The sequence below is a fragment of the Leucopleurus acutus genome (assembly GCF_964270905.1).
Source record: "Leucopleurus acutus genome assembly, chromosome: 1".
Lineage (NCBI taxonomy): Eukaryota > Metazoa > Chordata > Mammalia > Artiodactyla > Delphinidae > Leucopleurus > Leucopleurus acutus.
In genome coordinates, this window is record NC_139142.1 from 174,003,938 (window position 1) to 174,025,324 (window position 21,387).

The 21,387-nt window shown below is 39.0% G+C and overlaps 1 protein-coding gene across 2 annotated transcripts in view; it reads right to left on the bottom strand.

Moving 5' to 3' along the window:
• The window catches only part of DIP2C (disco interacting protein 2 homolog C), a 362,563-nt gene that overhangs the window by 33,618 nt on the left and 307,558 nt on the right, over positions 1 to 21,387 (bottom strand). For both annotated transcript variants that reach the window (XM_082847813.1, XM_082847812.1), the window contains 2 exons: positions 12,609 to 12,739; positions 1,214 to 1,382 (listed from right to left, as the gene is read on the bottom strand). In XM_082847813.1, the coding sequence (XP_082703939.1) occupies positions 1,214 to 1,382; positions 12,609 to 12,739 (300 nt within the window). The remainder of the gene's footprint in view (positions 1 to 1,213; positions 1,383 to 12,608; positions 12,740 to 21,387) is intronic.

Consider the following 21,387-nt stretch of genomic DNA (forward strand, 5'->3'; position numbering starts at 1 on the left):
AGAAATCACTTATTATTTCATTTGGTTATTTATAAATGCACCTATAGGTAAAGTTCATGAAACGTACTCAATCATTTTATAGCATAATATAGGTGGACATGAATAATAATATTTTATAAATTTCCTTTGCTGTATAAACATATAACTTCAAGTAATATTTATGTAGCTTAATGTCAAAGTTATCTTGCATTTTGCTTTCTTGTTCAAGCTTAATGCACTAGGTCTGAATAGGAAAACAAAATTCAGAAGAGAGAAATATATTGCTGTACTAATGGCAGGTGTATAGATAATTTGTATGTGTGCATATATACACACAAATATAATCTGTGTATATATCTATACATACACACTCACACATATTTGAGCATATAAACAGTGAATAGTTGGAATATTAACCAAAATAGGTCATATAATTATTCTCTCCTAGTTACTTGAATAAGGACTACATAATTTACTATGAAAATATGTCTATCAGAAAGTCCTTGGGGCTCCCCTGGTGGCACAGTGGTTGGGAGTCTGCCTGCCAATGCAGGGGACACGGGTTCGTGCCCCAGTCCGGGAGGATCCCACGTGCCGCGGAGTGGCTGGGCCCGTGAGCCATGGCCGCTGAGCCTGCGCGTCCGGAGCCTGTGCTCCGCAACGGGAGAGGCCACACAGTGAGAGGCCTGCGTACCGCAAAAAAAAAAAAAAAAAAAAAAAAGTCCTTGGCCTAAATGAAGGGAAATGTTGTTATTGTCACATAATGGTAATTGAATATTAAAAAATAAAACCAAGCCACTGTTCACTGGATTGTAAAAATGAATTTTGGTTAGGACCCAGATCTACCAATCAGGGTCCTCAAGGAAAATGAAATGAGTGGCTAAATTTAGACGTATGACTCGAACCCCAGCGTTGGGATAAAACCAACTGCACTCAAGAACTGAATTCACCAACAAATCAAAAGGCAATTCAGGACTCTCCAAGTAGCCCTAACAGAATTAAAGACATCAATAACATACACTCTGACCTCTAACTCTGGCAGTGGGAAAATATCCATGTTATAAAACAAGGTTTTCACGTGAAAACAACTTCGTCAACCTCAGGTGACAGGGGACCTTATGTCGGCTTTTCTGAAGGATCATTTAGCCTCACCACATCTACTCCACACCCTCTGACACTGGTGCTTTCCCAGGATGCTGGCAAGTGTCCCCCAGGCACTCTGAGGGCTGCTTACCTTGAGGGATTCTGTCTGCGAGCCCAGCCCCTTGGTACACAGTTCCATCACTGAGTAGGAGCAAAATGTATCCCGGACTTTGTATTGACTCACGGCAAGCAGCCACAAGGCAGGGTTGGTCTCCAGCTCTGCAGGTGGGATGAGGATGGACTGGTGCCCGGAATACACGCTGCACAGAGAGATGGGAGGGCTCAGTGAGGATGGAGAATGGGGGACCAGCCAGCCTCTGAGAAACACCTACTGTCCATTTGCAAGAGGGGACAGTCACACCAACTCTACTCTCCGGTATTTGTAAATATAAAACAAAAGCGTGTTTACAAAAACATTCTGAAAAATACAAAAGAACTATGGGATTATGATCCACAGTTACTGCCATTTTGAGCACTCATTGAAAGATGTCAAAGCTCTGATGCTGTTAGGTTTCTCTCAAAGCTGCTATATTCACAGAATGGACTCTCACAGTGGGAAACACAGGACTGAATTTTGGTAAAAGGTCTGGAAGTTCAGAACAGGAGTTAGCAAACTAGATGCTGCCTGGTTTTGTAAATAAAGTTTTATTGGGACACGGCCCTCAGTCCTTGCAGTACCATCTGCAGTGGCTTTCACACCAACGGGCAGAGCTGAGGGTTGCGACAGAGACCATGGAGACTGAATATTTACTAAACAGCCACTTGAGGAAAAGCGTACCCAACCCTGGTTCAGAAAACTGACATCCAGAGTAAATAAAAGGAAACTAGGACAATTAGAAGAATTAGGATTATAATTTTACTTCAGAATGATCCAATTGGATTACCAAACAGAACTAAGGAAAATACAATCATTCTCTAATTTTACCTTTACATTAGAGAGCATGGGGAGAGAAACAAGAGGCTATTTTGTTTCACCATTAATTAATGGGGCAACTGTGATTTTAAAATAATGAAGTATTTGCCAAACTACATTTTCAATGGTATTAATTTTGTTTGGTTTATGGCTACAAATCAACATTAATAGATATATGCTATAACAGAACATCCTAGATAAACTACCTTCTAAGATTTAAGTAAAAGAGATTTTATTTTTAAAATTGAAGTATAGTTGATTTACAATGTTGTGTTAGCTTCAGGTGTACAGCACAGTGATTCAGTTATACGTGTATATATATATATATATATATATATATATATAAAATATATTCTTTTACAGATTATTTTCCCTCATAGGTTATTACAAAATATTGAGTATAGCTCCCTGTGCTACACAGTAGGTCCTTCCTTGTTGGCTATCTATTTTATATATAGTAGTGTGTATATGTTAATCCCTCTCCCCACCACTTTCCCCTTTGGTAACCATAAGTTTGTTTTCTATGTCTGTGGGTCTATTTCTGTTTTGTAAATAAGTTCATTTGTATTTTTTTTCTTTTCTTTTTAGATTCCACATATAAGTGATACCATATGGTATTTGTTTCTCCCTGGCTTACTTCACTTAGTATGATAATCTCTAGGTCCATCTATGTTGCTGCAAATGGCATCATTTCATTCTTTTTTATAGCTGAGTAATATTCCATTGTATATATATACCACATCTTCTTTATCCATTCACCTGTTGATGGACATTTAGGTTGCTTCCATGTCTTTGTAAATTTCCAGGCTACTGTAAATAGTGCTGCAATGAACATTGGGGTACATGCATCTTTTCAAATTAAGACTTTTCGCCAGATAGATGTCCAGGAGTGGGACTGCAGGATCATGCGGTAATTCTATTTTTAGTTTTTTAAGGAACCTCCACACTGTTTTCCATAATGGCTTCACCAATTTACATTCCCATCAACAGTGTAGGAGGGTTCCTTTTTCTCCACACCCTCTCCAGCATTTATTATTTGTAGACTTTTTGATGATGGCCATTTTGACTGGTATGAAGCGATACCTCATTGCAATTTTGGTTTGCATTTCTCTAATAATTAGCAAAGTTGAGCATTTTTGCATGTGCTTGTTGGCCATCTGTATGTTTACTCTGGAGAAATGTCTTCCTAGATCTTCTGCCCATTTTTTGATTGGGTTGTTTGTTTTTTTGATATTGAGCTGCATGCACTGTTTGTGTATTTTGGAGATTAATCCTTTGTTGGCTGCATCATTTGCAAATATTTTCTCCCAGTCCGTAGGTTGTCTTTTTGTTTTGTTTATGATTTCCTTTGCTGTGCCAAAGCTTAAGTTTAATTAAGTCCCATTCATTTATTTTTGTTTTTACTTCCATTACTCTAGGAGATGGATCCAAAAAGATATTGCTGAGATTTATGTCAGTGTTCTGCCTATGTTTTCCTCTAGGAGTTTTATAGTAACCAGTCTTACATTTAGGTCTTTCATCCACTTTGAGTTTATTTTTGTGTATGGTGTTAAAGAATGTTCTAATTTCATTCTTTTACATGTAGCTGTCCAGTTTTCCCAGCACCACTTATTATTTTTAAAATTTATTTATTTTATTTTTGGCTGCGTTGGGACTTCGTTGCTGCGCGCAGGCTTTCTCTAGTTGTGGTGAGCAGGGGCTACTCTTTGTTGTGGTGCGCGGGCTTCTCATTGCGGTGGCTTCTCTTGTTGCAGAGCATGGGCTCTAGGCACACGGGCTTCGGTAGTTGTGGTGTGCAGCTTCAGTAGTTGTGGCTTGTGGGATCTACAGTGCAGGCTCAGTAGTTGGGGTGCACGGGCTTAGCTGCTCCGCACCATGTGGGATCTTCCCGGACCAGGGCCCGAACCCGTGTCCCCTGCATTGGCAGGCAGATTCTTAACCACTGCACCACCAGGGAAGCCCAGAAGACCCCCAGCACCACTTATCGAAGAGACTGTCTTTTCTGCATTGCATAATTTTTGCCTCCTTTGTTGTAGATTAATTAACCATAGGTGCATGGGTTTATCGCTGGACTTTCTATCCTGTTCCACTGATCTGTATTTCTGTTTTTGTGCCAGAACCATACACTTTTGATGACTGTAGCTTTGTAGTATAGTCTGAGGTCAGGAGGCCTGATTCCTCTGGCTCCATTCTACTTTCTCAAGATTGCTTTGGCTATTCGGGGTCTTTTGTGTTTCCATACAAATTAAAAAATTTTTTGTTCTAGTTCTGTGAAAAATGCCATTGGTAATTTGATAGGCATTGCACTGAATCTGTAGATTGTCTTGGGTAGTACAGTCATTTTAACAATATTGATTCTTCCAATCCAAGAACATGGTATATATTTATATATATATATATATTTATATATATCTTTCCATCTATTTGTGTCCTCTTCAATTTCTTTCATCAGCATCTTACAGTTTTCAGAGTACAGGTCTTCTGCCTCCTTAGGTAGGTTTATTCCTAAGTATCTTATTCTTTTTGATGTGGTGGTAAATGGGGTTGTTTCCTTAATTTCTCTTTCTGCTCTTCTGTTGTTAATGTACAGAAATGCAACAATTTCTCTATTAATTTTGTATCCTGTCAATTTACTGAATTAATTGACGCGCTCTAGTAGTAGCAAACCGAATCCAACAACACATTAAAAGGATCATACACCACGATCAAGTGAAATTTATCCCAGGGATGCAAGGATTTTTCAATATTTGCAAATCAGTGTGGTATACCACATTAACAAATTGAAGAATAGAAACCATATGATCATCTCAATAGATTCCAAAAAAGCTTTTTATAAAATTCAACATCTATTTATGAGAAAAACTCTCCAGAAAGTGGGCATGGAGGAAACATACCGCAATATAATAAAGGCCATATATGACAAACCCACAGCTAACATACTCAACAGTGAAGAGCTGAAAGCATTTCCTCTAAGATCAGGAATAAGGCAAGGATGCCCACTCTCACCACTTTTATTCAACACAGTTTTGGAAATCCTAGTCCCAGCAATCAGAAAAGAAAAAGAAATAAAAGGAATCTAAATTGGAGAAGAAGAAGTAAAACTGTCACTGTTTGCAGATGACATGATACTATACAGAAAAATTCCTAAAGATGCTACCAAATGGTTTTTTTTGGTCTTAGTTTTAAAAGTCTTATTGTGGTAAAATATGCATAAGATTTACCATTCAGCCATTTTAAAATGACACTCCAGTGGCATTAATTACGTTTACAATGTTGTGCAACCACTACTGCTATTTATGTCCAAAATTTTTCACCATCCCAAACAGAAGCTCTGTACCTAACCCATCACCACTTCCACCTCCCAGGGCCTGGTAACCTCTAACCTACTTTCTGTTTCTGAATTGCCTATTCCAGATATTTCATTTAAGTGAAATCACACAATATTTGTCCTCTTCTGCCTGGATTACTTCACTTAGCATATTGCCTTCAACATTCTTCCATGTTGTAGCATGTGTCTTCAAGGCTGAATAACATCCCACTGTATGCACAGACCACATTTTATTTGTTCGTTCATCCATCAGTGGATGCTTGGGTGGTTTCTACCTTTTGGCTACTGTGAATAATGCTGCTATGAATAGCACGTACAAGTATCTGTTTAAGTCCCTGTTTTCAATTCTTTTGGGTATGTACCCCAAAGTGGAATTGCTAGACCACATGGTAACTCTATGTTTAATTTGCCGAGGAACTGCCAAACTGTTTCCCAAAGGCTGCACAATTTTACATTCCTACCAGCAAGGTACGAAGATTCCAGTTTCTCCAAATTTTCCCCGGGACTTGTTATTTTCCATTTCTTTTAGTACAGCCATCCCAGTGGGTGTGAAGTGGTACCTCATGGTGGTTTTGACTTGCCTTTCCCTAATGACTCATGATTGAGCACCTTTTCATGTGCTTATTGGCCATTTGTATGTTTTCTTTGGAGGAATGTCTAATCAAGTCCTTTGCCCATTTTAAAAATGTAATTGGCTTTTATTATATCACTGATTGAGGAATCTTAAGCCCCTCTGTCTGTTGAAAACAAAGATTCAAAAGTGTGAAAGTTACCCAATAGTGAGTAGTTCATCATTAGAGCTGTATTCACACACACAATGTTTTACGATACAGCATTGTAATGCTGCACTGGTTTTTCTTTTGTGTTATTACTTGAAGTTAATGTGTAAGCCAGGAATGTTAATTAATCTGATCTCCTCTGAAGGAATATCAGAATAAGTAAAAGAAGACACTGCCACTTTATTTCAACAATTCTATGCCAGTTAGGATTCATTGCACAGGCTGTATTAAATCTACTCAAGCATCTCAGAGCACACTCAAATGCCACAGTTATTGTAGAACAACAGAAGTTTCATTTAAACCAATGTCTCCTTTTAAAGGACACTGCTTCTTCAAGGGAGGAGTAAATAATGAGCTGAGAGTTAGGGCTCAGAGGAAACACCCCCGTGAGGTGAAGGCCCTCTGAGGTTCCACCCACCTTCCCTAGACCACCCTGGGGATCCCAGCTGAGCAAGTGAAAATCATAAGCAAGAACTTTAAAAAGAAGGTTCTTAGACTAAGTTTGTCATGTACAAATAACTGACATGCTCTTTGGACGTATTAGAATAAGCACCATTTAAAGAACCTGTTTTTGCTTCATACAAAAGCCTTAGCCTGATGAGGTGGGCTGGGTGTGCCCCTCGGATGTCCCTTCAGAAAGGAACAATCCTGTGATATGCTGTGGGGCAGAGGGGGGTGGAGATCAGGAAGCTCCCGGTGGTGCCGGTTGCCCTGTCCAGTTCTCTGGCCGCCTTTTTACTTGGACAGGTATGACCCCCACAAAAAGCTCTCCTACTCCCAACTCCAGCTCATGATGGCTTTCAGAGGACCTTTCCTGTTTGTAATGGAAACACTGGCTCCCAGGGATCACACACTCCCAATGTGGAGCACTAGGAAGAACGGTCTTTTTAAGGAATGAAAGTAATTGGTTGGCAGATGTGTTCTAACTTGGCTTCTAAAGATGGATTCCACAAAACTTAAATCCAAGACACACGGTTAAAAACTTCCCATTTTTAGTATTAAAAGGAGAAAGTGGGATATGGAACCACATACAAACTACGATTATAGCTGTGAAGAAGGGCAAGAGCACAGGAACAAACACAGCAGGATACTAATGGGGGCTAGGGTAGGGCAGAGGGACCCCGGGCATTTCTCTGCCCATTTGTCAGTTCTCAGGGCACTCATTCATTTCCATAGAATATGACCCATAAACACATTCAAAAATACACACATTTCTATCCTGGAATACCTCTATCACACATTTCTTATCAGGATAACAAAATGCTACAAGTTGGTGATTGCTTTAGATTCTCCTATTGGAGCTTAATGCATCAAAACATCAGACAACCAACAACCAATGTGTGGGGATAAGATGTAGGTGTTATTCTAGGAAGGATATTTGATAATCAGGTGGGAATTTTTCCGGTGGTGGCTTTTGGATTTTTTGAATTTTACTTAATCCTTCTGAGCAAGGAAATCTGATAATGAACAAAGCCCTCTGTATTTAAAGAATTAAATGAAACTCAGAATAGACTAAGAACTTGTTCCAAGTTGAGTTTAGATGAACTTTAAAGAGCTCTGAGGATGTGCTGACTGCTCTCAGTAACCAGGAGAAAGGATTATTATGCCCAAAACTTTCCTTTGAAAGTTTTCAAATATTTCCTTTGAATTCCTGCTGATGTGAAAGTTTTGTTACGCACAAAACATGCAAAACTACACATTCCAGTGGAGCCCTGTGGAAAAGTATAAAAATTATTTCTATAGTCACTATACAAAAATCAATAAGATACCATTCCAATAATTATAACTCTCAACATTCTGTCAATTTTTCTTTAAGATTTGTCTTTGGGAAATTGATTTAGGCCTTTAAAGACCACTTTACAGTACGGCTATTTAAGAGATCAAACAGCACGACAATATATCTGCATTACAATACTGACACCCTGGTCAAACAACTACTTACTGCAAGTAGCATCTATCCAGTAACACTTCTGTACAAATTTAGCTGAGCCCTTGCAGTTTGTGAAAACACGCTTTCATCTGGAAGTCCTTGTAGCCAACACTGTGGTGCTTTAAAATTCAGAGTTTCCATCTGGTTGAGAATCCGGCATGTTTTGTTTTCTCACTTCTGAACCAACAACCACCAAGAATACGCACTGGGGGTCTGAAGTTGAGCCAAACACCTCCTCGGCTCCCGCAGTGCATCAGGGCTGCTCCCCTCACACCCGGAGGTCCTGCGGGCTGTTCCTGAGCCCTTGTCTTCTTTCCAGGGGCCATGAGAGCTAAGGGAGACCCCTGCCCCTGAGGCCACCGACACAAGAGGCGGCCACCTGCGAGGGCGACTTGTTGGACACCGGTGTTTTGTGCCACAGGCACCGTTGCACCCTCTGCCCTTTGCAACGCAGCACTCAAGGATCAGCCCCCACACCACGTCTGGCGTGACCTTGAATTAGAGCTTTCTTTGTAGCTCATGAACCAACTCCAATGAGAAGCCTCAAGGCAACATTAAGCAGGAAGAAATAAAAATAACGGAAAATTTATCTCTGCTGAATGGATATTAAAAGGACAATCTTGGCCAAAAATGGGATCATACACCAGGTAACAGCCCAAGATCTAACACCCTCGCACATCACGCACCATGTAAATCGTTAATTATCCACTAGGAAACGTGCCTTTTCCCTCTTTGAAAAGTGATGGTGCACAGTTTTCCGTTAGCACCAAATGTTATTCAACCCATTCGTGAATCGGGGTTAACGAGACCACCTTAATTAGATTCCCCTGCATGACTTTTATTCCAGATCAAATTTACACCACTTCTCTGACACTGAGGACTTTTACATTTTCTGGCAGGTACCGAACACAGTTAATGACATTGGAGCCCCATGTCTTAGGGAATCAAAATGCAGGTAAAAACCTTATGATGATCTGCTCAATCATGACAATCTACCCATATTGTTCCCAGCATTTTCCTTTTACATGTTATCATAAGGAGACCAGAAATGAAGAAAAGGAAATACAAATCACCCACTGCTAGCTTTCTCAAGAATATACACCAGGATAAATGACTTGCTTGATCAGACTGTTAGCACATGAAAGGGTAGGGTCCAGTGTGGAGTTCAAGGCTAGAGAATATAAGCATACTTGTGAAAACTAAACATAGTTTCACCTCTGTCCTCATTCCTATAAACAGAAGACAACATTAAGAAAAGGTTATTAAATCCTAGTAGAGGACGAACAGAAAACCTGATTCACCAATTTTCTACCTGCCCTTTTTTTTGCTCAATCCAACGAAAGTCGATTTGTTGCTTCATTTATTAACCAATACTGATTTCTTGGCACTGGCTATAAATACTTCCCTACTTAATAGCAGTTGCTTATAGGGAAGAAGATTATTTCCTGTGAATTTCTGGAACCTGAACTATTCTAGTTTAGATCTTAACTTCAAAAAGAACAAAACAATTTAAAAAACATTTTGGGAATATTTTCTCTCAGCCTCTGGCCTGCTCCCATTCTCGCGACAGTATCTTTTTCAGAGCAGAGATGATTAATTTTAATAAAGTCAGCCTATCAATTATTTCTTTCATGCATCATGCCTTTGGTGGTGTATCTAAAAGTCATCAACAAACCCAAGATCATCTAGATATTCTCTTAAGTTTTCTTCTAGGAGTTCTATAGTTTTACGTTTCACATTTAGGTCTATGATCTATTTTGAGCTAACTTTTGTGAAGGCTATTAACGCCTGTGTCTAGATTCTTTTTTTTTTTTGGCCTGTGGATGTCCAGTTATTCCAGCACCATTAGTTGAAAAGACCACCTTTGTTCCACTGTATCATTGTATTGCCTTTGCACTTTTGTCAAAGATCGACGGACTGTACTTATGTGGGTCTATTTCTGGGCTCTCTACAATACCAAGAGTGAACCCTGATGTAAATTATAGACTCTGGGATGATAATGTGTCAAAGGTAGATTCCTAGTTTGTAAAAAATGTACTACTCTGGTGGGAGACACTGATAACAGGGGAAGCTGTGCGTGTGGGGGTGGGGTGTGCATGGGAAATCTTTGTACCTTCCACTCAATTTTGCTGTGAACCTAACAATACTCTGAAAAATAAAATCTAGATAAAAAAACAAAAATAAAAAATGTCTGAACAGGAGAGAGAGAGAGAGAAAAAAAGACATTTTGGTAACTAATATAAATTTGTACATTTGTAATTCAATGATTTCAGATTATTAACTTGGTAAAACATACAAAGAATTGATAACTCTCACAATTTGGGCACCCTGAGCAAGGCAGCCACACAACTCACGACAACACATGCCACCCTGTGGTGTCACGTGGGTGAGCCTACTGAACTGGGAGGGTAGGGTCTGTACCACGCACTTCAGTTACTCCAAGGAAAGTTGTTTTCCTTTTTAAAACTTTTACTTAGGTATAATTTGCATATCATAAATCTATCCATTTGCAGTACAGAATTAAAAGAACTTTGACAGTTTTGCAGAGTGTATAATTATCACCACAATGCACTTCCATCACCCTAAAGGCATGCCTTGTATTCATTTGTAGTCAATCCTGTTTTCAGCTCTAGCCCCAGTTAATCATTATTCTACTTTCTGTCTCTATAGATTTGCCCTTTCTGAACATTTCCAACAAATGGTATCACATGATACAATCATATAGTAAGTGGTCTTTTGAGTCTGGCTTCTTTCAGACTTGGCATATGTTTTTGAAGTTTATCCAGTCTGGGGAGAATTTTCATCTTAACAATAATGAATTTCCTAATCCATGAATACCAACTGTCTGACGTGCTTTTTAAAACAGGTCCAGTTTTTTAAGCAAGTCCATTGTGATCTGTTTCTATAATGGATTTCAGAACGAAGAAGTTTACAGCTGTTATGTATTTATTTTTAGTGCTGCAGGGGTCATAGCTGATTTTGTGACTTCTGAATGAATTTGCAGGTAAGACATTAAGCAAAGGGTCACTGCCACCCTCTCTGTACAATTCCTCTAGAGAGTCCCATTGCTGCTGGTGACATGCAGCAGGACTCACTCCAACCAGCACCTTCTCTGTGGATTTCACGGGGCTTGGCTGGGTGAGCCTGCAGAACCAGAAGGCACTTTTGCCAAGTAACAAGAGACAGTTGCCTATAAAGCTGTAGTTCAGAATAGGTTTCCTTCTCAGCTGGCCAGATATGCCTAAAGTCACTTTGGCCCTACTGTTGGAATGGTATATTCTGAACTATTTTCCAAGAAAAAATTACCCACAATGCTATTGCATTCTGAACTGAGGCAAAAATCATTAAAATATTTCAACTGTTCAATTATATTTGCTTTCTCAAAAAGTTTAATTGTGGTGATTAGAATGATAGTGTTTTTAAAAAATATGTAATTGGATTTAGTCCAATTTAACCCAATTGAATATTATAAATGCATTAAAATAATTGTTTTAGGAGAATGTTTAAAGATGAGAAAATGTCTACTATTATGAAAAAAGGCAATTATAAGCAATTTCACTGTAGCACCTCAGTTTTATAAATATATTAATGTACATTTACAAAATTGTATGTGTACTTAAAGGTTTATGGGTGAAACCGTATGTTTTTTGGTGTTTGTTTTAAAATGCCCATATGGAAAAGGGACAGAAGTAATCAGAAGGCTGGATGAAACCAAACTGGCAAAATAAGATCCACGTGAAGCTGGTTGTTGGGCCCTGGTGTTTGTTACAGTGTTCTTTATACACTTAAACATATACACTTGTATATGTTTGAAAATGTCAATTAAAAAAAATAGTACTACATTAGAAAATAAACTCTGTAAGACTATATGCCAAAATGCTACTAGTGAGTATTTACTGTTATCTCTGGGTAGTATACTTATGGATGGCTTAATTTTCTTCTTTATATTATTTTGTATTTTCTAAAGTTTCTACAATGAACATCTATGTACAATTAGAGAAAAATGACAATAAACATTCATCCTCTCCATTAATACTTGTTGGCAGCTACCAGGAGCTGGGCCTGGGGGCTGCCAGCTGTGGAGTGGGGGCCACGCAGGGGAGTGGGGGTAGGGGAGCCTGTGGAGCTTCCTCCCGGCCTCCCGCAGCTGAAGTCAGGGAGAAGCCTGAGGAGGAAAGAGCCTGGATGCCCCCGGTGAACACAATTCCAGGCCTGGGACACCTGAGAAGATTTAGAGGCATGAGAAGCAAGCCCACGGCCTGGGAGTTGCTTGGAAAACAGATTCCCAACAGACAGCTTCTGAGAATGGCCCCAGATTCTGTCTCTGTTGGTTTCAGCAAACTTTACGGAGACTAAGTTTTCACATGCTGGAGAGAGTGGCTACCAGGGCAGGTGTCCCTGTGGCACCCGGAGCTGGGCTGAGGAGGAGCCGCACCCTGCAGGCGGCCCCCTCCCGTTAGCAGTTCTCGCAAGTGGTCTGAAAACACGTGTGTGATTTACTTACTTATATCGTAAAGGTGCAAAGACGAAACTCACCTACAGAGGCACCACAGGACAAACCCAAGTCCACAGTAAGGGTCCAGGCAGATGGCCACTTCTCTAGAGGGGTAGAGCTCACACTGCAGCTTAATAGAACGGCAGAAGGCACTGGTGGCTGCGTGAGACATCTGCAAGACAGCAAGGTCGCGTTAAGTGCATGGAGCCTGAGCCCATCCTAAGGACTCCTGTAACAGAACAAGGCCGCATGAAATGCACAGGACCTGACATCCGATGCCTAAGGGTGGTTTTATAACAGAGAACAACTGTAGCCAAGCTTTGGTTTTGTTAGGAGAGAGCAGCCTGCTGATGTTCTCATTAGTCTTCCCATTTTCAAGAGTAAACCACAAGCAAAACTTCCTGGTCTCCCAGGACTTAGTAACCTTGGCCCATGAAGTCAGGACGTCTTGCATCTGAATGGCGGGTTTGACTGCAATCCCCTCTGCAGCCCTGTACAGTAGGTGGGGACTTGTGACTCCTCACATCCCCTCTCCAGGCAGGGACGACACCTGACTTGTGATTCATCTCCAGGCCCAACACCACACCTGTCGTGCAACAGGGGGACCAGCAGAGCACACTGGACGCACGACTCCTGTCTCAATGATCAGGAAATGTGGCTCAGAAGGCCACACACATTTGTGCAGTAAGACATGCTCGTCATTTGATGGCAGCCCAAATCCAATCTCAGTGCAGCTAAAGTAAAGAGCTTCTCCAAAGTCAGCAACCAGTCCCACGACAGTCAGTATGGAATGTGAATTCTTTTAAAGTACTGGAAATTATATCTAGTGACATCAATTTTCTCACAGCAGCTTTCTAGCCAAAGAAATCTAAGAGGAAAAGGAAAGTAAAAGCAGCCCAGAAAACTTTACCAAGTTCGTGGTCTTAAACATGTCTCAAGTTACCGAGGAGTGCACGTCACCCAGAGCTGAACTGTAAAAGGGACCAGTGCAGAGCATCGTAATATTCAGGGAAGTCCAGTCAAACGCCTGGGAAAAGCATTCATTAGCCACTCCAGGGAAGAGAGGAGAGAAACCAGGAGAGGGGGTTTCCATCCTACCACAGAGGATCCCTGTCAGAAGTTCTGCACAGAAGAAGATTTCATTGTGGATGTTTTACTGAATTCATACAAAGCAATGTAGAATCACTCTAGGATCTAACACACAAGCAGTTCTTCGCAGTTTGTTTTTAAAACCACAACATTTGTTTAAAGAGGAAATGAAGCTGGATTTATGAAACATGCCTTCAACCCCCTGCCTGCTGCATCAGGAGTTAGTAAGACCACAGCTACCAAAATCATCCACATTCTCAGATGAGCAACTAAAACAGACCTTCACAGAACCCCCGCTCTGTGCAGGTGTCGTCTACAGCTTGAGAACCGAGCTCTCAGCTCAGCTCGGCAGATGCTAATTTGTTAACAGAGGACTTGTGCTTGGGATATAAAAAAGAACACACAGCCTCTGCCCTCAGGAGCTGGCCACGTAGTGGGAAGTTCAGAAACTTGGTAACTGCAGGGGCTGCAAGCACTTTGACAAAGTGTGCATAGAGCTTAGAGAAAGCAGATGATGATTCTCACACCCCTCTGTGGGCTCAGAGGGTGAGTTAACAGAGTTCAACACAGCGACCAGGAAGCTAACAGGTTAAGAAAACATAACTAGGAATGGGGACTGTCTATCCCTAAGCTCATTCCAATCTTGGACCCTGCCAACATCACAAACCCAGAGCCCATGCTCGAATGCTTTACCAGAACCTTTTAGTAAGAAAAACTCCTGCAAACTTGTACTTGAATAAAGAATTAGTTTTCTCAAAGCCCCAAACATCAAACTCTAATGCTCTACTCTAAAAGGGACATCGAGAGCAGATACTTCAACGTGGAGGAACTGGGGATAAGGCCAAGGGTATTTATTTTAAGGATGTATCTTATGACATCTTCAGCAAGTTTACCTTCCAGTGAAGGTTTGCTTTGGCTCACGTTAGAATAAGTGTCCATTCCTGGGGCACACATCAGCTCACGCATCAACTGCAGTGAGCAGGAGAGTGCTCCAGAAGCAAACTGGTGTCAGCTCTAAAACATCCTGCAGGGAAGCCCACCTAAAGCACATGCAGGTGCTGGGCAGGCACTCCACAGGACGGCTGTGGAGTGGGGCAAATGCAGACCTAGGATCTATCTATTAGGAACCTTCAGAGTTCAAATCACACTTTTAAACAGGGAGCATGAACAACTTAAATTGAACACCTGAACTTGTACATTTTATACTAAATCGGACATTCTGTAATGCCCTTTATAGGGAAAACACTTTACTGGAAAGGCTTTTCTCTGTCAACTTTTGGTGTGTATTGGACGCTCAATGATATTTTTGTTCAAAAACTGAATCAAAATTTATTTCTGAGAAAAATGGTGACCTGAGCAACCACAGAGGTGGGAGTTTCCATTTGGAGCAGACTGTTAAGGCAGATAATTTCAGCTCTATTTATGCCTCTCAGTATTTGAAGCATGTGGGTTTTTCACTAAACAACATCACAATACACTTCATTTCAGGTACTCATCAAACAAATTAAACAGTCAAAGGTTTAAGAAAAACATGAATTTGAGAGAAAGTCTAGTTATTCATCTCTCTGGGATTTCCAGAGTCTATACTTACATTAAGAGGAATCATTAGGAAGTAAGAACATAGATCACTTTGGCTCTGTTTCAAGTAGTAAAATCTTTATAGAATCAAGATTTAATATTACAGCTCCCACTTCTGTAGATCATGAAAATGGTACGATCAAAAGTGTGTGCTTCTCTTGTGGCTGTGACAGTAGGAGGCCAACCCAATTTTCATACTTAGTAAATAATTCATCTTGGTCTGAAAATATATCTTTATTTTTAAAAGCTTTTCAAAAATTATTTTATTTTATAATGTACTTTATTGGTGTACCACCTCAAATTCTATAAAAAGCAGAGGAGAGGGTTCAGGGACGATGGCAGAACAGGAATCCCTGTCCTACTTGGACAGTATCCGCACAGGCAGAATCTGATGTAACTACAGTGGAGCTCTGGAGTCAGTTGAGGGCTTGCAACTTCCCGGGGGGCAGGGGAAAGCTTGGACAGTGAATCGCAATTAATTTTGGAGAAATTAAGACATTCCCAGGTTTAAAAAAAAGTTAAGGGAGTTCATTACATTTAGACCTGCTGTAAAAGAAATGCTCAAGGGAATCCTGCAGGTTGCAATAGAAGAACATTGTAACTCGATGTCATTTGAAGAAGTAAAGGTCTCAGTAAAGGTAAATACAAGACAATTATAAAAGCCAGTATAATTGAACAATTGCTTAAAAACTCTACTTTTTGTTTTCTACATGATTTAAGAGACGAACATACTAAAACAAAACGGTTATTGGCCTAAAAACTAGTGTTACTGTAACTTTGGATTTCAATTCCACACTTTTCCTACATAAATTAAGAGACCAATGCATTTAAACGTTTATTACTGGGACTTCCCTGGTGGCACAGTGGTTAAGAATCTGCCTGCCAATATAGGGGACACGGGTTCGAGTCCTGGTCCAGGAAGGTCCCATATGTCGCGGAGCAACTAAGCCCATGCGCCACAACTACTTAGCCTGCACTCTAGAGCCCAGGAGCCACAACTATTGAAGCCCGTGTGCTTAGAGCCCATGCTCCACAACAAAAGAAGCCACCATAGTAAGAAGCCCGTGCACCACAACGAAGAATAGCCCCCGCTTGCTGCAACTAGAAAAAGCCCATGCACAGCAACAAAGACCCAATGCAGCCAAAAATAAATAAATAAATGTATTAAAAAATGTTTATTACTATATGTTTTGGGTCATACAATGTATAAAGATATAATTTTGGACATCAACAACTGAAAAAATGGTGGGACAGAGCTGCACAGAAGCAGTTTTGTATATTACTGAAATTAGGCTGGCATACAAATTAGAGCATAATAATTTTAAGATATCAAATGGAATCCCATGGTAACCACAAAGAAAATAGCTATAGAATATATACAAAAGGAAATGAGATAGGAATTTTAAAGTATCACTACAAAAAATCAACTGAGCACAAAATAAGACAGTAAAGCAGGAAATGAGGAACAAAAAAGCTATCAGACATATGGAAAATAAGAGAGATGAGAAACGTTCCTTCTTATCAGTAATTACTTCAAATACAAATGGATTAACTCTCCAATCAATGACAGAAATCGGCAGAATGGATGAAAGAAATGATCCAACTACTGCTGTCCACGGAGATTCATTTTAGATCAAAAGACACAAATAGTTTGAACATGAAAAGATGGATAAAGACATTCCACGCAAACAGTCACCAAAAGAGAGCAGAGGTGGCTATATTAATATCAGACAAATAAAATTTAAATCAAAACGGATACAAGAAACAAAGAAGGGCATTATATATTAATAAAAGGTTCATTACGGCAAGAAATATAACAATTATAAACATCTACAAACCTAAAAGCAAACCATCAAAATATATGAAACAAAAACAGACAGCTCTACAACAATAAGAGAAGACTTTGATATTCCCTTTTCAATAATGGGCAAAACAACCAGACAGAAGACAACTATGGAAAGAGAGGACTTAACACAATAAACCAAAGAGCTCTAAGAAACATACAGAGGAATATACAACCACAACAGAATACACACTCTTCTCAGGAGCACTTGGGTCATGTTCCAGGGCAGACCATATTTTAGGCCACAAATTAAGTCTCAACAGATTTAAAAAGACAGATAACATACAAAGTATCTTCTCCAAGCACAACAGGATGAATAGAAGAAAAACTGGAAAACCTACAAATCTGTGGAATTTAAACAGTGCCCTCTTAACCAACAGATCAAAGAAGAAACTACAAGGAAAATCAGAGAATATTTAGACACAAATGAAAATGAAGACAATATAACCAAACCTAAGCGGATACTGCCAAAGCAGTGTTAAGGCAGAAATTTATAGCTATAAATTGTTATATTAAAAAACAAGAAAGGTCTCATGCCAACAACCTAACTTGACAACTTAAGGAATGAGAAGACAAAGGACAGACTAAACCCAAAGGTAGCAGAAGGAAATATTAAAGATTAGAGCAAAGATAAATAAGTAGAGAATAGAAAAATAGCAGAGATAAACAAGGAAACCAGAAGTTGATTCTTTGAAAAGACCAACAAAATTGACAAACCTCTGGCTAGATGGCCTAAGAAAAAAGAGGGAAGTATCAGATTACTAAAATCAAAAATGGAAGTGGGGACATTTACTACTGATTCTACAGAAATTAAAAAAAAATTATAAGAGAGTACTATGAACAACTATACAACAACAAACTGCACAACCAACAAGAAACAGAAAAGATCTATTTCATGGAATTTGAAACACAAGCTATCAAGAAGGAACACGAACTCTATGAAGACTAAATCACAAAAAATAGAAAATCTGAATAAACCTGCAACTGGCAAGAAAGACAAATCAGTTAAAAAAAAATCATAAAGATGTTAAAAAAAAAAAAATCCCAACCAAAAAAGGCCCTGGAACTGATGGCTTCACTGCTGAATTCCATCAAACATTTAAAGACGAAATAATACCAATCTTTCTCAAACTTCTCCAAAAATTGAAGAGGAGGGAACACTTTCTAATTCATTCTTGGAGGTCACCAAAATCCTGATACCAAAGCCAGACAAGGATACTATAAGAACAAAAAACTACAGACCAATATCTCTTTTGAACACTGGTGCAAAAATACTCAACAAAATACTAGCAAACCAAATTCAGTAGCATATTGAAAGGCTTATGCATCATGACCAAGTTGGATTTATTCCTGGAATGCAAGGATGGCTCTACATATGAAAATCAAGCAATATAAAACATCACATTAAGAGAACGAAGAGAAAAACCCCAGATGATCATCTTGGTCGATGCAGAAAAAGCATCTGACAAAATTCAACATCCTTTCATGATACAAACAATCAATAGACTAGAAATAGAAGAAAAGTTCTCAACACAGTAAAAGCAATATACAAAAACCCACAGTGGGGAAGTAGCCACACAGCACAGGGTGATCAGCTCGGTGCTTTGTGACCGCCTGGAGGGGTGGGATAGGGAGGGTGGGAGGGAGTGAGACGCAAGAGGGAAGAGATACGGGAACATATGTATATGTATAATTGATTCACTTTGTTATAAAGCAGAAACGAACACACCATTATAAAGTAATTATACCCCAATAAAGATGTTTAAAAAAAAACAACCCACAGTGAACATCATACACAACTGTGATAGACTAAAAGCTTTTTCTCTAAGATCAGGAACAAGACAAGAATGTCCACTTTCACTACTTCTATTCAACACAGTACTGAAAGTTCTAGCCAGAGCAATTAGGCATGAAAAAGATGTAAAAGGCATCCAAATTGGAAAGGAAGAAGTAAAATTATCTCTGTTCACAGATGATGTGATCGTATATGTAGAAAACCCTAACAATTCCACAAAAAACTGTTAATAAATCATAAATGAATTCAGCAAAGTAGCAGGATAAAAAGTCAACATGCAAAAAGTAAGTTGCATTTCTATACACTAAAAGAAAAATCTGAAAAGGAAATTAAAGCAATTCCATTTACAATAGCATCAAAAAGAATAAAAAACTTAGGAATTAACTAAGGATGTAAGAAACTTGTACAATGAAAACTATAAAACACTGCTGAAAGAAATTAAAGAAGAAATAAATGGAAACACATCCCTTATTCACAGATGTCAATACTACCCAAGTCTATACTGATTCAATGCAATCTATATCAAAATCTCAATGATACTTTTTGCAGAAATAGAAAAGCCTATTGTAACATTCATACGAAATCTCAAAGAAACCTGAGCAGCCAAAACAATCTTGGAAAAAGAACAACAAAGTCAGAGGACTCACACTTCCTGATTTAAAAACTTAGTACAAAGCTACAGTAATCAAAACAGTGTAGTACTGGCATAAAGACAGACATAGAGAAAAACAGAACAGAATATAGAGCCTAGAAATAAACCCTCACATATATGGTCAAATGATTTTTTAAAAAAAATTCTCACTAATTTATTTATTTTTACCTAGACTTCACATGCAATTGATTTGATTGATTGACTCATTGAGGTATAATTGACATACATTATATTAGTTTCAGGTATACAATATAACATACATATGTGTATGTATTGCAAAATGACTACCACAATAAGTCTAGTGAAGACAGCTACTAAGACTTACTCTTTTAGCAACTTCCAAATACGCAGTACGGTATATCATTATCTATAGTTTCCATGCTGTACATTACATACGCAGGCCTTATTTATAATTGGAAGTCTGTACCTTTTCATTCCCTTCACCCATTTTGCCCATCACCAATCTGTTCTCTGTATCTATGAGCTTGGTTTTCTTTTCTTTTTTTTTTTTAAGATTCCACATATAAGTAAAATCATACAGTATTTGTCTTTCTCTGCCTTATTTCACTTAGCATAATGTCCTTCAGGTTCATTCATGTTGTCTGAAATGGCAGGATTTCCTTCTACTTTATGGCTGAATTATATTCCATTGTATGTGTATGGGGGAGGGTGTGGGTAGGTGGGTGGGCATATCACATTTTACTTATCCATTCATCTGCCAATGGACACTGATGTTGTTTCCATATCTTGGCTATTGTAAACAATGCTGCTATGAACACGGGGGTGCAGATATCTTTTCGAGTTAGTATTTTTATTTTCTTCAGATCAATACCAAGAAGTGGAATTGCTGGATAATATGGTAGTTTTATTTTTAATTTTTTAAGGAACCCCCATACTGTTTTCCATAGTGGCTGCACCACTTTACATTCCCACCAGCAGTGCACAAGGGTTCCCTTTTCTCCACCCTCTCACGGACACATGTTATCTCTTGTCTTTTTGATGATGGTCATCCTGACAGGTGTGAAGTGATAGCTTATTGTGGTTCTGATTTGCATTTCTCTGGTGATTAGTGATGTTGAGCATATTTTCATGTATCTGCTGTCCATCTGTATGTCTCTTTCAGAAAAATGTCTATTCAGATCCTCTGCCCATTTTTAAGAAATAATTGTTTGTTTTTCTGCTATTAAGTTGTATGAGTTCTTCATATATTTTGGATATTAACCCATTATCAGATATATGATTTGTAAATATTTTCTCCCATTCAGTAGGTTGCCTTTTCATTTGTTAACGGTTTCCTTTGCTGTGCAGAAGCTTTTCGGTTTGATGTAATCCCACTTGCTTAACTTTTGTTGCCTTTGCTTTTGATGTCAAACTCAAAAAATTGACAAGACCAATGTCTAGGAGTTTACCCCTATGTTTTCTTCTAGGACTTCTTTGGTTTCAGGTCTTACATTCAAGTCTTTAGTTCACTTTGAGTTCATTTTTATGTGTGGTGTAGAAAATTGGTCCAGTTTCATTCTTTTGCATGTGGCTGTCCAGTGTTCCAAGCACCATTTATTTAAAGACTGTCCTTTCCCCACCATATATTCTTGGCTCCTCTGTCATAAATTAGTTGACATATATGCATGGGTTAATTTTGGGGCTATTCTGTTTCATTGATCTATGTGTTTGCTTTTGTGCCAGTATAATAATACTGTTTGCATTACTGTAGCTTTGTAATGTCAGGGAGCATGATGTCTCCAGCTTTGATCTTTTTCAAGATGGCTTTGGCTATTGGGGGTCTTTTGTGGTTTCATACGTATTTTAGAATTGTTTGTTCTATTTCTGTGAAAAATGCCATTAGAATTTTGATAAGGATTGCAA